This window comes from Blastomyces gilchristii (assembly GCF_000003855.2).
Source record: "Blastomyces gilchristii SLH14081 genomic scaffold supercont1.24, whole genome shotgun sequence".
In the NCBI taxonomy this organism is placed as follows: Eukaryota; Fungi; Ascomycota; class Eurotiomycetes; order Onygenales; family Ajellomycetaceae; genus Blastomyces; species Blastomyces gilchristii.
The window spans coordinates 558,161-574,011 of record NW_003101658.1 but is presented as its reverse complement, the minus strand read 5'-3'; the positions used below and the strand labels follow the sequence as shown (position 1 = coordinate 574,011).

Sequence of the window (15,851 nt, the reverse complement as noted above, 5' to 3'; positions counted from 1 at the left end):
AGGATAGTTGAAGGTTGTGTATTGATAGATCTATCTACAAGAACATAATATAGTGGTGGGTCACGTGATCTAGTGGGATCGCTAACCGCAACGGCTGTAAGGGCCAACACCCCCCCTTGAGATAACAAGAATCACATACAAAAACACCCAAACTACCAAGATAGTCTGTCAAAATCAAATACAAATGTAAAATTAAACATTCTCAACTTTTATATCTGTAAGATCTAGCAAAATCATGAATTGTGTAAATATCACAGTGTTTAGAGATTTAGTGAGTTCATTCACTGCTATCTAAGCTGTAAGAAATCCCGCTCCTCGCGGATCCTTTACTTCTATTCCTATCTCTCGCGTAACCAATAGGGCTAGCGGCCCTTGGCTACACACAACTATATAGACTGGAATTTGTGAATACTATTCATAACTCAGCTTGAATGCTATGATACATTTAATCTCTATATTTATCTTTCTATCATGAACACTTCTAGTAATTAACAGTATATATCATGTCAAGCTGCAAATACCTGAATAATCACCTGTAAGTACTTATTCTTACATTTCAAGCTCAGTCAGTCAGTAACTGCTTATTATAACTGAAAGAACTAGAAACTCATATACTTCAATCTCTGCAAACTCTACTGCAGACACTCAGAAGCAGTCATCTAAATCATGAATAATCTCTGTAAAAGAAGTCTTAGAGAACTTATCAATTACTCACAGAACATCATTCTCTACATCTGTGATAGAGAAATTCTTCAAATTCATGAATAAATCAATCTCAGTGAAGAACATTCTTGAGCATCTTCTGCAGAATCAAGCTATTTTTCTATAAGAAATGCTTACTATCTGTAAACACTCTTAAACTGAGTCTCTAGACATGATCTTCAGAGATATCTGTGAACTGAAAAGAAACTTTCTCAAGTCATAATTACTTAAAATTATCTATCAAATTACAATCTATAAAAGCTTTTATAAGTTTGTATTTGAAATTAACTTACAAGCTCAGCTGTGTGATATGAAAGATAAAGAAGCTATCATCTATATAATAACAGATCTCTATTACACTGAAGCTAAGAACTGACTGAATTATCTAGAGAATAATTATGAGAGATTCTGATAATCTGTTCTCAAGACCTATCTAAAGAATAAGTTAAGAAACTCTGTGAGTCAGATAGAGAATATCTGAGCTGTAATTATCAATATTAGAAAAAGAGATAAGAAATCTGATGAAGACTACTCACAGTACTTTATAAAATTATGATATGAATTAAGATCTGTGAAAATAGGGCTCTGAAATAAGACCTGAATAATGATATTCATGAAGAGACTGAATAAAGATATATAGAATAAGCTTATTGAGCAAGGCTCTAAGCTCTTGACTCTGAAGAAACTGATGACTCTTATTTATCACTTATGAATCACTGTGAGAGTCACAGACTTACAGAGAGTGAATTATTGATCAGTCTTATAAGAGTTAGAATAACAGAGAACAGATTTGTCAGAAAAAGATGATAAAATATAGAGAGATTTATATCTGACTACTGAGCAGAGAGAGAGAGTTTCACAAGCTTCTGTGAACAGAGTATATAATAGAGAGATTAAGAAAAAGAGACTTTACTTTATCTATTCTAAATCAGAATATCTCTGTGCAAACTGTTCAGATAAATTAAAATAGAAATTTGAGAAGTCACAGACAGAGTCAGTAACAGTCTTCTTAAGAGTCTTAAAGCTGATATCTGAATCTGTTACTTCTTCAATGAAAATACTTACTTACAGAGAGAGACTGTACTGCAGTACTGCTGTCTCATAAGTATGAGAAGTATTAATGAACTTAGAATCTCAGATCACTATAATGTTTCTAAAGCTTGTAAAGTGAATGAGCTGAAAGATAAAGACTGAGAATCTGCTCTTATAATAAGTAGAGTATGAGAACTCAGACCTGAGAGCTGAGAGACTTATAAGAATTATTTTTGAATTACAAGATCTCTCTGAAATCTGAAGAAGATTTGTAAAAACTGTGATTATTACAGATATCACAGATAACATGTATTTAAGACTTATATAACTTCAAAGACATAATCTGCACATAGCTGTCTGTGAGTCAGGTTTATACTTTCAATCAGTGTTGATAGACTTACTTACAGAGATAGAAGCAGTTAATGCTGCAGAGTTAATTAAAGAAGATAAGTCTATCTATGTAATGACTTTACAAGTGTCTGAGAATCTTACAGTCATGAAAACTGAGCTTCAGATATCAGAGAAATACTGAGATCTCACAGAGATATTTAGCTCAGCTAAGACAGCTGAGCTTTCTTCTCACTATAAGAAGAATCTGATAATAGATTTGATAGAAGAACAGAAATTCTTCTAAGAATCAATCTATAAGCTCTCTTATCATAAGACAGAGATCTTGCAGATCTATGTAAAGAAGAATCTGAAGAATAACTTTATTCAATCTTCACAGATCTTCACAGAAGCCTCTGTGATATTTATAAAGAAGAAGAATGAAGATCTTAGATTATATATAAACTATTATAATCTGAACTCTAAGATAATAAAGAGTCACTACTCTCTGTCTCTGATTAAGAATGTGATTAATTATCTCATAAGAGCTGTCATATTCACATAACTGAATGTAATCAATATATATACACAGCTGTAAATACAGTCTGAAGATAAATAAAAGACTGTCTTTAGAACTGCACTGAGATTATTTGAATATCTAGTAATATCTTTTAATCTGACTAATATTCTCACAGCATTTCAGTCTTTTATTAATAAAATACTTTATATATATCTGAATATCTTTATAATAATATATCTGAATGATGTGATGATGTACTTTATGAAGAAGAAAGAACACACTGAGCATGTGTAAAGTATGTTGAAGATCTTAGATGAGACAGAACTGTATATTAAGCTTATAAAGTGTAACTTCAGTACTTATCAGATTAATTTCCTAGAATATGTAATCACTGTGAATAATATTCAGATAAAATCTTCACAGATTGAGACTATTCTATTATAATCAGAGCTAACTAGTATTCATGAGATTCAGATCTTTCTGAGCTTTATGAATTTCTATAGACAGTTTATCTTTGTATTTATAAGAATCTTCTTGACTCTTACAGACATACTGAAGAGTGAAAATAAGAAGAAGTTATTCTGTAAACAGAGAATGAAAAGATTATTAAGAAGAGAGAACTGTAAGAACTTTCTTATCTCAGAAGCTTACAGAGTCTTTGTAAGATTGAAACAGATATTCACAGACACAGTGATACTGTTTCACTTTAATCTCTTACTCTTAATCAGATTGAAGATAGATATCTTCTTCTTTATAATTTCAGAAATAGTCTCATAACTACAGTTAAATAAGAACTGAGTTTCAGTGATCTTTTTCTTATGAAAGATACAATCTGTGAAGATCAACTATGATATTTATAATCAGAAGCTTCTTATAATAGTGAAATTCTTTCATCACTAATGTCACTACTTCAAGAGCCTTGTAACAGTGATTACTATTAGAACTGATCATGATAGCTTATAATAGTTTACTTTAATTAAGAAACTCTTATAGCAGCAGATTCACTGAGCTCAGAGACTGAGTGAGTTCTGATTCAAGATAGAATATATCAAGAGAACTAAGAACTCAGCAGACAGACTCTCTCACAGATCAGACTATATTAAGAAGATCAGAGTGACAGATACAGAGAGACTAGAGAAGACAGAAAAGCTTCACAGAATACTCAGACTGAGTGTTACAAAGAGATTAACTGAAGAGTCTCTCAATTCCTTATAAGAGAAGAGAGAAAAGAAAGAGAAGAAGTCTATATAACTACTCTCTATAACACTGAGAGTTAACACTCTGAGAATCTTCATGAGAATTCTTGAAGAGAGTATCTATAATCTGAAGAGTTTACAGACTTTGAGAAGCACTGTAGAAGATCTGATATAAGAAGAAACAGAGTATAAGTCTTTATAAGATCTTCTATTCAGATTGTCTGAACTGTAACTGAAGAATAAATATACTCAGTATATTTGAAAACTGCTTACAGCAGAGATCAACCCTGCAGAAATAAAGAATTGAAGAGACTTAAATGATCTTTTATAAAGAGAGAGCTGGATTTATATACCTATGAATGAGTTTCTATATATAGAACTTATTAAAAGGCATCATGACTCTTCTCTAGCAGATCATTTTACAGATACTAGAACTTATGAGTTACTCATAAGAAAATACTTCTGACTGAAGATGTGAGAACTTGTGAAGAAGATAGTGAATTCTTATACTATTTATCAGAATTCACAGATAGTGCAGTTCAGATTATATGAAGAACTCACTTCTCTACTCATTCTACAGAAACCTTGAGAATAGTTAGAAATGAATACTCTTATAAGTCTCTCTGAAAGCAAGAACATATATAATGTCTGCTTTAACAGTGTGCTGATAATAGTGAATTACTTTATCAAGATGACACACTTTATACTCACTTATAAGAACTTAAAGTCAAAGAATTTGACTTATATCTTTGTCTGCAATGTGATCTGATTGTATGAATTATCTATAAATATTATCTCAGATAGAGAATTAATCTTTGTAGAAGAGTTCTGATCTAATCTGATAACTATACTGAAGATCTCACAAGATCTAAGTACAGCTTTTTATTAACAGACAGATAATTAGATAGAATATCTGATGAGTATATTAGAACAGTATCTGTAATACTTTATCAATTATAATCAGAATAACTGAGTGTATTAATTACTACTCACAGAGTTCATATATAATAACTCAAAGCATGTCAGTACAGATAAAACCCTCTTTGAGATGCTCACTGAGACTTATCTGTGAATGATCTTGATGAACCTGTGAGAGTACACTATAGAGTATGATAATACTCATGAACAGGCTGAGAGAATTCAGAAGATTCAGAAGAAAGCTTATGAATTCTTGAGAAAGACTCAAGAGTATCAGAAGAGATACTATGACTTTAAGCATATTATAAAGAGTTTCAAGAAAGATGATAGAGTCTGACTGAGTCTAGAAAACATTATTATATAAAGATCTAGTAAGAAGCTGAATCTCTTACAGACAGAATCTTATAAGATTATAAAGAAAGTTAGCTCACAGTTCTACAGATTGAAACTATTATCTGAGTTGCAGATGTATAATATTTTTCATATCTCTTTACTTTATAAATATAAGAAATTCTTAGAAGAGAACTCTGTAACTCATCATTCTATTCACAAAGTACTAGAGAGTGAAAGAGAATATCAGGTCAAAGGAATTATTAACTCAGAGAAGCAAGATTACAAGCTCTGATTCAAGATTCAGTGATAAAAATATTTTGATAAGATGAATGAGTTCACTTGAAAATCATCTGAGCAGATAAGACATCTGCAGAAGCTGAGACATGACTTTTATACTGTGAATTCTGATAAGTCAGAATAACACAGTCTTCACTAAGAATCTGATTGTGATAAAGATATTAATACTGTTATTTACAAATTCTAGTCTATAAGATAATAGGTTTCTACTGAGATGAACAGTCTGTGATATATACAAGGAAAGAAGAAAACATGTTCTCATTAAAGCTAAAAAACAAGAAAATAAACAGGGCTGTAAATACAATTTAGAGATTAATAAAGAAAAAACAAAGAAAACTTATACTTATATTATCAATATCTGTGATACTTAATCTTCTCATAACTATTAATTTCTCTCTTCAAAAAAGCAGAGAGTATCATGCCTGTGATACAGACAATTGTTATATTTGATATGAAGATTGTCAGAAATATACAGACTTTAGAGAAGCTGAACATCAGAGTATATACAGTTGTGACAGAGTCTTGAAGACTGATTATCTGTATGTGTGATCAGATATCTCTTATAAAGCTGTGTTCACTCTCTCAGTTGTGCTGGAGTATTCAGCCTGAAAATAATGAAGATATGAAGAGAAAGCTTATCTGCTCAGATCAACTCTTATCACAAATTCATGATATTCATATTACCTTAATTACTCAGATTTTGCAGATACTCAGAAACTCATCTCTCATTGATAATGAGATTGTGAAAATGCATCACAGCGTAAGAATCATTGATAGAAAATCTAGGCATATTCATATATACCTGGTCAGAGATTGTGCAGACAGAGAGAGAGTGATTATAGGCCTGTAGAGTCATAGAAGACACTGATAACACTGAGAGCTTTGCAAGAACTGTTAGCTAGAGTCTGTAAGAAATTACTTATGAGAAGACTTATAGTAAAGAAGAGAACTACACTGCTTGAAGCCAGAGACTGATCTGAGAAAGAAATGAGATAAGTCACTGATCTGAAGATTGAGTGCAGTGATAAGACTGAGAAGAATGAAGACATGATTGTGAGCAGCAGCATCTCTGCTTCATCAGCTGATAAAAAGCAATCAGAGAAGTCACAGAGACACTTACAAGAAGCTCAGTGATGACTAGACATTGTTTACAAAGATATTGAAATTGAAAAAATTTTTATTCTTGAGAAGTTCTTGAATTAATATACAGATATTGTCAGGAACACTCTCTCTCTATTATCTGAGTGAAAACACTTCACAGATGAATAAGAATACTCACAGTTTATAAAGATAAGAGCTGTTACAGAAAAAGAGAAAAGAAGATGAGATTCTGCAGACAGATCTGAGATATTTATACTACTCTAGAGAGGTTTACTTACACTGTGAGTGATTCTGTGAAACAGTCAGATCACTCTAGTAAATAAGAGTGATTATGAATCACAGATCTGAATCTTTCTATATAACTACAAAGAGTGATTGCAGACTGCAGATATCTTGATTCTATAATTCTACAGAGTTGATGAAAGAATGAAAAATTCCTCACAATTCTACAGTGTCAAAGAGCAATGATTTGTGAGAATGAATAAAAGATTAACTCATAAATGTTTCTCTTTAATAAGAATAATCTCACAGAGAGTGATTCATCTGTGAGATGAATCTGTGTGATGATTATACAAGAATCTTATGAAAATAATTGAGAGTCAACTGAAACTCTTCTATATGAAAGATGTGAGATGAATCTGTGTGATAGTCAGAGAAGAATCTGTAGATTATAAAGAATCTTACAGAATAAGAAACTGAGTGACAGACTCTTTTCTCTTCACAGTAACAAGGGATTTTTTCTCACTGAGGTTTTTTATAGATGTAAAGAGTTTTTAGTGAGTATCACTGCAGTGCTGAGCTGACTATGAAGTCACTCAGTGAAAGGCTTTGCAGACAAAGCCTTAGAGAGAGAGAAATATGTAAGAAATCTCACTTCTCACAGATTCTTTATCTCTATTTCTATCTCTCATATAATTAATAGAGCTAGCAGCCCTTGGCTACACACAACTATATAGACTGGAATTCGCGAATACTATTCACAACTCAGCTTAAATACTATGATATATTTGATCTCTACATTTATCTTTCTACCATGAACACTTCTAGTAGTTAACAGTACATATCACGCCAAGCTGCAAACACCCGAATAATCGCCTGCGAGCACTTATTCTTACATAAGCAGTGAGAATGTATTCTAAATCAATAACTCTCTGATTCAACTGCTAACATGAAAAATGAAAACATGTGTCAATATGCTTGCTTCAGACTGTAATGACTGTCATCTTTATAAGATCTATGACATTCTTATTATCAGTAAGAATCTGTATCAGAGATGTAGTAATAAAGTCAAGCTCAATTATGAGATTTCAAATTCATATTATCTCACAGATCATCTCACTAAGAGCTATATATTCAGTCTTATTAAAACTTAGAGATATACAAGATTGTTTTACTGAATATTATGAAATTAAGCTGTCTGTGAGCTTAAAAATATAGCTGAATGTTAATTTTCTATCATTATTTAAGAGATCAGCTCAATCAGAATCTGAGTAGCTGAAGAGTAGATAGAAATCATTGAGAAAATCAGAGATAATAAAAAGATTGATAGAAATGAAAAGATTAATAGAAGTAGAAGAAACAGATTTCTTATACAGATTATATCTGTAGAAAATACTCAGATTTATAATCTCTTTTAAATAATGTATAACATATAATAGAGCCTTTTAATATTGAGATATTAAATTAACATTTCATTGAGTAAGTAGCAAGGCAGTGTGAGTGATATCAGAACATGTTTTAACTACAAGATATTACAAGTAACTCATATTATATTAATATTACTGAATTGTGAAATCAGTCTCTTTCTCAGATATAGAGAAATTATTAATACAGAATTCATTCTTTATTGATATTCTGATAATAGCTGTATTATTAAGATAGAAATCTTTAACAAGACATTTAATATATTGATAATATATTAAATTAATTCTCTTATTTAAATAATTGATCTTCATACTTAAATACTTGATTAACTAGTGTAGATTCTTGACTTTCAATTTCTCACTAAGTATACTTACTAGTTAATCAGCATTCTCAGAAGCTTCAGATATAATGTTGAGATTATCAATATAGATTATTATATAGAGATGACATCTGAATATATAATATTAAAGTACTGAATTATAAGTACTAACTGTAAATTCAAGATCACTTAATAGAACTGTTAAGTAATTGTATCAGATCTTTGTCATAGAGTTCAGATTATATAGACTACTCTCAATTATACAGATAAGTGTTTTCAGTGAATCTGTCTTAAATTCAGTGAGTTATCTTATATAGATCTTCTTAGTAAGATACTCATACAGATATATTATTACTATATTTACTTAATGAAGTATTCAATCATGAAGTGCTGCTATTATAAAAAGAATACAATTAACAGTATCAGTGATGATAGAAGTATAGATCTCTTCTCTAGAACTCTTCTTAAGTCAGTTATTATAAATCACTCAATATAATTTTCTAAGAATATTATCAGAATTGATATTCAGATCTGCAGATCTATCTTTCTTAAGAAATACTTAACAGTCTGAAGTAATCAGTTCATCTCTCAGAATATCTGATCTAGAGATTAAACTTCATATATTGTGTCTCTTCAGATCAGTAATCTCATATTATATGAACTTTTTTTAATAATCTTCTACTCTCTCTAACTGAGATATGACATTCTTGTAGAACTTCAGAAGATTATCTGTAATAAGACTCAGAGTATATGTAGTCAGTGATTTCACAGACTGCAATCATGTAGAATTCAGATTATTAATATCAGAGACATCTTTATTATCAATCAGATGAATATCAGGTTTCAGTTCAATAACATAATTAATAAGTTTCACAGATATAATAACTGGTTTTTCAGTGATCAGAAATCTCATATCACTACTAATAATAATCTTATCAGATTTGAGATGTCATAGATAATATATTAATGTGTCACTGAATTCAATGATATAATAGAAATCAGTATGTGAAGAAAGCTTATTCACAGATTACTGAGATTCATGCAAGTGAATAAAAACCTCTGTACTTAATCAGTGAAAATGTCTCACATTCAGTGAGATATTCATAAGTGCATACTAAGAAATCTTATATAAACTTGAAATCACAGAAGTCTCTGCAGTAGAGGACTAAAATTTCAAGTTATAAAGAACTGTAGATGTGAGAGTATTATTAATTATTATAATCACTGTCTCTAGAATATCTGCTCAGAACTTCTTAGAGAGATTATCTTTTAAAAGAGCAGCTTTAATCTGTCTTATAATAGTGCAGATCTCATGTTTGAAAATATCATTCTGATGTGATAAATGTGATACTGTTAATTCTCATTTAATATCATATGAATTCATAACTGTGTGTATACATGTGAATTGAAAAACATTATTAATATCAGTCTGTAGAAAAGCAGAGACTGTATATCTGAGATTACTCATGAATCTGAGCCATAACTCAAAGTATTGAATAGTCTCATTCTTGAACTTTAAAAAATATACTTAACAGTAGTAAGTCACATTACAGATGATAAGTATTCAGTATTTAATCTTCTAGCAGAACTCTAAGAGATAATTAGAGAGATCTTTCAATGTATATTTATTATCTATAAAATCAATATAAATCTTCTCAATAAGTTAAATAGATCTAGGCATTGATGTTTTTGAATAATCTTGTATTATATCTGTCTTAATACATTTCATATAAAAGAACTTAGTCTTAGAATCTTTAATTATGACTTCAGTATAAGAATTCTTGATCATAGTAATTATAGTATCAGTGTAAATGTGACTGAAATCACAGTGTCAGTTCAAAAGAGTCTTTGATATTCTTATATTCTTAAGACCTGTATTCAGAACTGTAGAATCAATGTTATTAATAGTAGTAACAGCAGTCACAGAAAGATTAACTTTTCAGTTAAAATTATACTCATATAATATTGTAATATACTTGACTGTCTTATTCAGATAATTAAGATTCTCATTGAACTTCTGTTTATTAATCTTATATATATTGTTCTGAGCAGTCTGAACTATATGAAAAATAACATCATTTAGAGCTCTGTAAATGAAAAATGAGAAAATAGTAAAAGATAATATAAATCAGAATCTCTGATCTTCAAGCTTTATAAATGAGAGCAGATTAACTATAATATTAGAAATATAGTGAATATTCTGCAAGTTAATATTATCACTCTTAATCTTTAAGATAACAGTCTCAATCTTCTTGACAAACTCAGTTTTCTCAGTTACAGAATTGACAGAGATATTATCATTGAAAGATTTAATATTTGAGAAAGAATAAAGCTCACTTATTATATTTAGACTTGTACATGTGTTCAAATATCAAGATCTAGAGAATGATTTTCCAGTGACTGTGAAAGAGAAATAGAACTCAATCTTTATAATTACTGTATTTACTGCTAATTAAGAACTTATCAAGTTATTCTTCTTCTCTTTCTTCTTATCATTCTTCTTATCATTCTTCTTTTTCTTTTTATCAGAGTGTAGAATGAAACATCTGTCAATAGTATATTTATATCTTCTATAGTGAGTGTACTTTCATACAGATGTGCTTTTATTCTTATCTTTATTCTTATTCTTTTTTACAGTTACAGAATCAGTCTGAGACTGCTTTTTTCATTCAGTAATAATCTTCTTAAATATACAATTAATCAGTTACTTCATTAAATTATTAATATCAATATTAATAATGAGTCTCTGATTAGTGAAGAAAAACTCATTCAAATGTATCTTAATAAACAGTCTTTGATAATCTTATAGATTGTTGAGAAAAAGATTATAATATATATTTTTAGTACTCTGACAGAGCTCTTTATAATAGATAATAAGATAGTAAAAATATCTCTGAAAAGTAAGATAATCATTCTTCTTAACTTATAATTTTATTAATTTCTTAAAGATATTAACTCATTCTTCTATCAGTGATATTATATATTCAATATTAATCTTATCTTATAGAGCTGCAGTATTATCAGCTTTCAAGATTTTAATAGTAATTTGAATGTTTTTAACAAGACTTGATAGTATATATCTATATAGAGACTTAAAATGAATTCTTCACTTCTCAGAATTAATATAATATATAAAAGAAAATTCTCATTGAATTCTTAATAGAATATTAGTTTTATTAATAACTTTCATATCAGTTAATATATCAATATATCAGACTTTATAATTAAAGTTATTAAATGTAGTCACTGATTTAATATTTAATATATATTTAATCTTCTTCTGATATTTCTGTAACTTATCTCTTATAGTATCTCTTTATACAGAGATAGATATAGTAAGATGTTAAGTAATTTCAGCTGCAGTTATTTGATTTCATAGTATTATCTATATAAGATTTATAAGATTGCCTGCAGTGTAATAGATAGATTGATTTAAATTATTATTAAAAGTCAGCATTCTGAGAGTGAGAAATAGTAAAGAATTTAATAAGTTGAAATGAACAGATTCTATAGATGAATATTAACTCTGCTTTTTTTTATTCTGAAGTTTCTCTGTTATCTCATCATTAAATTTCATACTCTGGTGAAAACTGATCTCAGTCTTATCTTATAAGTCAGAAGTCTTCTTATAATAAGTGATTATTCTATTAATGAGTTATCTAGTGAAGCATGTAATTCTGAGTCTTGAGCTGAACTCTGAAGTAACAGATATATCACTTATATCAAGGTAACTCTGCTTCTTCTAGATATGTAAAAAAAAAAATAAAAAAGTGATATTCTTCACAATGAAGAATATACTTTTTTAAAAAAATAAAGTATATAAATCTGCTGACTAGCAGATTCAGAAAAAATGAAATATCTCTAATAAAGAGTAAGAGTCTTTTCAAAAAAGATGAACTATTCATGTCAAAAATGTTGGTGCAATGTTCTAAAAAGAAAAATGTGTCATCCAGGCTATAACCTGTAGAATAGTTGAAGGTTGTGTATTGATAGATCTATCTACAAGAACATAATATAGTGGTGGGTCACATGATCTAGTGGGATCGCTAACCGCAACGGCCGTAAGGGCCAACACAAGTTAATTACTTGGATATACTATAAGTTACTGTCCTTTGCTGCACTAATCTCACTGTGGGTCCCTCGCAAATCATATTAAATACTACCAAGTAACGATACGATACTCCTTGACACCCCCCGCCGCTGGCCCAATCACTAGCTAACGCTTCAGTAACTCCTATGGATCCATGAACTCTTGCCTGCCTCTTTGATGTATCCAATAATGATGTTAATGATACCTCCGCACTTGGCTCCTTGAAGCAACAGGATTGTCATAACCTATTTATTCATACTCTTTCCTTGGGTGTTTGCACGCTGGTGGGAGGGAGTAAACAAAGGGTCAAGGCAAAGTTGAAAAAAGGAACAGAGCGGGGGAAAAGGGAGAAGAGACTGCCTGATTTCCTAATGACTATGGCCCTATTTCACTGTAAGTTAGAAGGCTCTTCCACATTCGGGCCAGAGAGGAACCTATCTCATAACCTTTTTTACTTACTTTTGTATGTGGCTATTTAGACCCTTGATTTCCCGCGCGTTGTGTTACCAAACCCGCTTTCGACTCTGACGGAATACAAGATATAATGGAACTGGCCGTGAGAAGAAGAGGCCTTGGGCGGGTTCTTGTTTCTGTTTCTTTTCCTGCTTGGGGACGGAAATCTGTGGCCAGGGATGGATGGCGGCGTGCCTTTTCCGCAGTTGCGCATCTCCGCAAGGTCGAAGATATTGGCCGTCTGCCGGATTCCGTTTTCCCACGGTATGAAGGTGTGCGTCGATTTTTCGCTTTATTTTGTTCTTGACTTGCGGCTCAGTCTAGTCAGTTCGTTAGGCCGTGCGCATACTTACGTGTGAACATCTGTTAAACAGAATCGCGGGGTAGTGATCTCCTAGCTCTCCGGTGGCCAAAACCACCACAGAATGTCCTCCTCGTTAGAAAGAAAGGGGCACCACATGTGACCCAGTCACTCATTGAATTCGCAAAGTACGTCTCCATGTGCCCTCATACCTTTTTGATTTACTAACACGGCTTTTCTTCCTTTTCTACCAGTCACATAAAGTCGACCTATTCCCCTATTTCTGTTATATTGGAGCGCGAAACCGCTGCGGAAGTTCACGATGTGCTGCCATTCCCTGTATATACTAACCTGGACTCGGAAAAACTACCGCCAGAGAAAATCGATCTCACAGTCACAATGGGCGGTGACGGAACCATCCTACGCGCATCTTCCTTCTTTGCAACATCCATAATAGTCCCGCCAATTCTGGCTTTCAGCATGGGAACGCTAGGGTTTCTCGGAGAATGGAAGTTTTCAGAATACAAAGGTGCCTTTAGGGAAGTATATATGTCCGGAGCCGGACCAGGGAACCACGCATCTCTATTAGAGCGGTGTGTGGAAAGTGCGAGTCCAGTCGACACCCTATCGGCGTCGACGACGCCACCCTCATCAGCACAGGGCTGGGATTTAGTTCGCGGAAAGTCCATGGGAGCATCAAGACCCGCAAAGATCCTCGTTCGCAGCCGCCTACGGGTGGGAGTATACACTCCAGACGGGCGCCCGGTGCACCGCGACGGTGCAACGATGGCCTCCCCCTCGGACGACGACGGCGGCGTTCACGCCATGAACGAAGTGGTCATCCACCGCGGCAAACAACCACACCTTGCCATCGTCGAGGTCTACGTGGGCGGGCGCTTCCTCACCGAAGCAGTCGCGGATGGCATGATCATCTCCACACCCACGGGCAGCACAGCATACAGCCTCAGCAGCGGCGGGAGCATCATCCACCCGCTCGTGCCGTCCTTGCTGGTCACGCCCATCTGTCCACGTAGTCTTAGCTTCCGCCCTCTTGTCATCCCGTCTAGCACGCCTGTGACGCTAAGACTTAGCGAGAAGAATCGCGGGCGTGAGGTTGAAGTTAGTATTGACGGGGTGATGATGGCGCAGGGGTTGAGGGTTGGGATGGAGGTGAGGGTGTGGGGAGAGGAGATTCAAAAGAGTAACGGGGAGTGGAAAGGGGGGATTCCGTGTGTGATGAGGAAGACGCTGGGAGATGGGAATGGTGGGAATGGTGGTGGAGGTGATGCGGCAGATGGGTGGGTGGGGGGTTTGAATGGGTTGTTGAAGTTTAATTATCCGTTTGGGTCGGAGGTATGAGATGAACAGGCCAGGAGAGATTGCTCCTCTCTATTTTTTATTCGTGGTATAAGGTTGGTTCGACAGTTTGTGATGTGATGAACGCCCCGTGAAGTCCCCATTTATTTATCTTTCTCCTTTTTAACGGCTGATTGATTTAGTTCACTGTACTGCCCTGTCACGCATTCGGTAACCTCGTCATTCTACATCCTCCCTTCCCATCTCGCGTGTCTATTATACCTACATGGACTGAATCTGTTTACCCTTTTCCTACTCTTAAGACTCACTACACACTCCCACCCCTTTTTCCCACAGCCCAATCCGTCTCCCCGCTTATTTATTCTACGAATATCGTATATATGTTTATATGTATATACCTGCGGGCTAATTTACATAGCTCTGCCTACCTACCTACCTACCTACATACATACATACATACATACATACCCCAGCAAATTGCAATTACATCAATGGCATAAACCTCCGCTTCATCATAACGTTGGGGCGGGTTCTATGAGAAGCAAGCCCACTCGTATCTTTTGAATAGAGAATAGGTATATGGAAAATGTGGAACCGTAAGGCGAGTTCGGTTCTTTGGGTATTGCTTGATCTGTCTAATATTTAGTTGATTTTGATATGTTTTATATATTGAACGTCATGACAACTGACTGTAGGCTGGCGGTGCGGGGGTGGATGGCGCCTGTGCCGGAAGGAAACTGAGCTATGGAACAAAAAAAAAAAAAAAAAAAAAAAAAAAAACACCCCCATGCTAGGAGTGTAGTAGGGATGTTTATTTTTCCGTCTTCCTGCATGCGATTTTGGATACGATGGTTATGATCACTAAATGCCGTGGGCCAGCGCTTATCTGTTTTATTTAGATCTTAAGCGAGGAGGGATCTAAGTAAGTAGATATATAGATGGAGATTATAGCGACGGATGGCATGGAGAATAGTGAGAATAGTGAGGTGTAAGAGGAAAACCCTATCCTTACAAGTTGAAGTTGAATTATTTGAGACTAGATAGATAGATATAGGGTTCACCATACCTATACTATACTTAGTACTAGTTTTTTTTTTTGCTGGATATGGTTTGAGTTAGACAAGTCTAGGGTTTGACGGCAAACCAGGGAAAGAGAATATTTAAAATTTCTCCCCCTTTTTTCGAACTATTTAATTGATGAGTAAATAAATAAATAAATAAATAAATATGGATGTTAAAGGGGAATTTGAGGGGGTATTTGTTGGACTCCTTTCATTATTAATTCCTTGTCAGAGAACTCG

General features: G+C 33.2%; 1 protein-coding gene across 1 annotated transcript; it reads left to right on the top strand.

The window, feature by feature from the left end:
- The first annotated feature begins 12,485 nt into the window (after positions 1-12,485).
- Positions 12,486-15,606, top strand: BDBG_08528 (NAD+ kinase). Its single transcript, XM_031723601.1, has 4 exons — positions 12,486-12,872; positions 12,959-13,204; positions 13,307-13,421; positions 13,488-15,606. The coding sequence occupies exons 2-4, from the start codon at positions 13,024-13,026 to the stop codon at positions 14,590-14,592; spliced, it is 1,401 nt and encodes a 466-aa protein (XP_031580818.1). The 5' UTR covers positions 12,486-12,872; positions 12,959-13,023; the 3' UTR covers positions 14,593-15,606.
- The last annotated feature ends 245 nt before the right edge of the window (positions 15,607-15,851 follow it).

Coding starts and splice junctions, on each gene's coding strand:
- BDBG_08528 (XM_031723601.1), top strand. CDS start 13,024: ATGGAACTGGCCGTGAGAAGAAGAGGCCTTGGGCGGGTTCTTGTTTCT. Junction 13,205..13,306: donor CGTTTTCCCACGGTATGAAG/GTGTGCGTCGAT, acceptor TCTGTTAAACAG/AATCGCGGGGTAGTGATCTC. Junction 13,422..13,487: donor TCACTCATTGAATTCGCAAA/GTACGTCTCCAT, acceptor CTTTTCTACCAG/TCACATAAAGTCGACCTATT.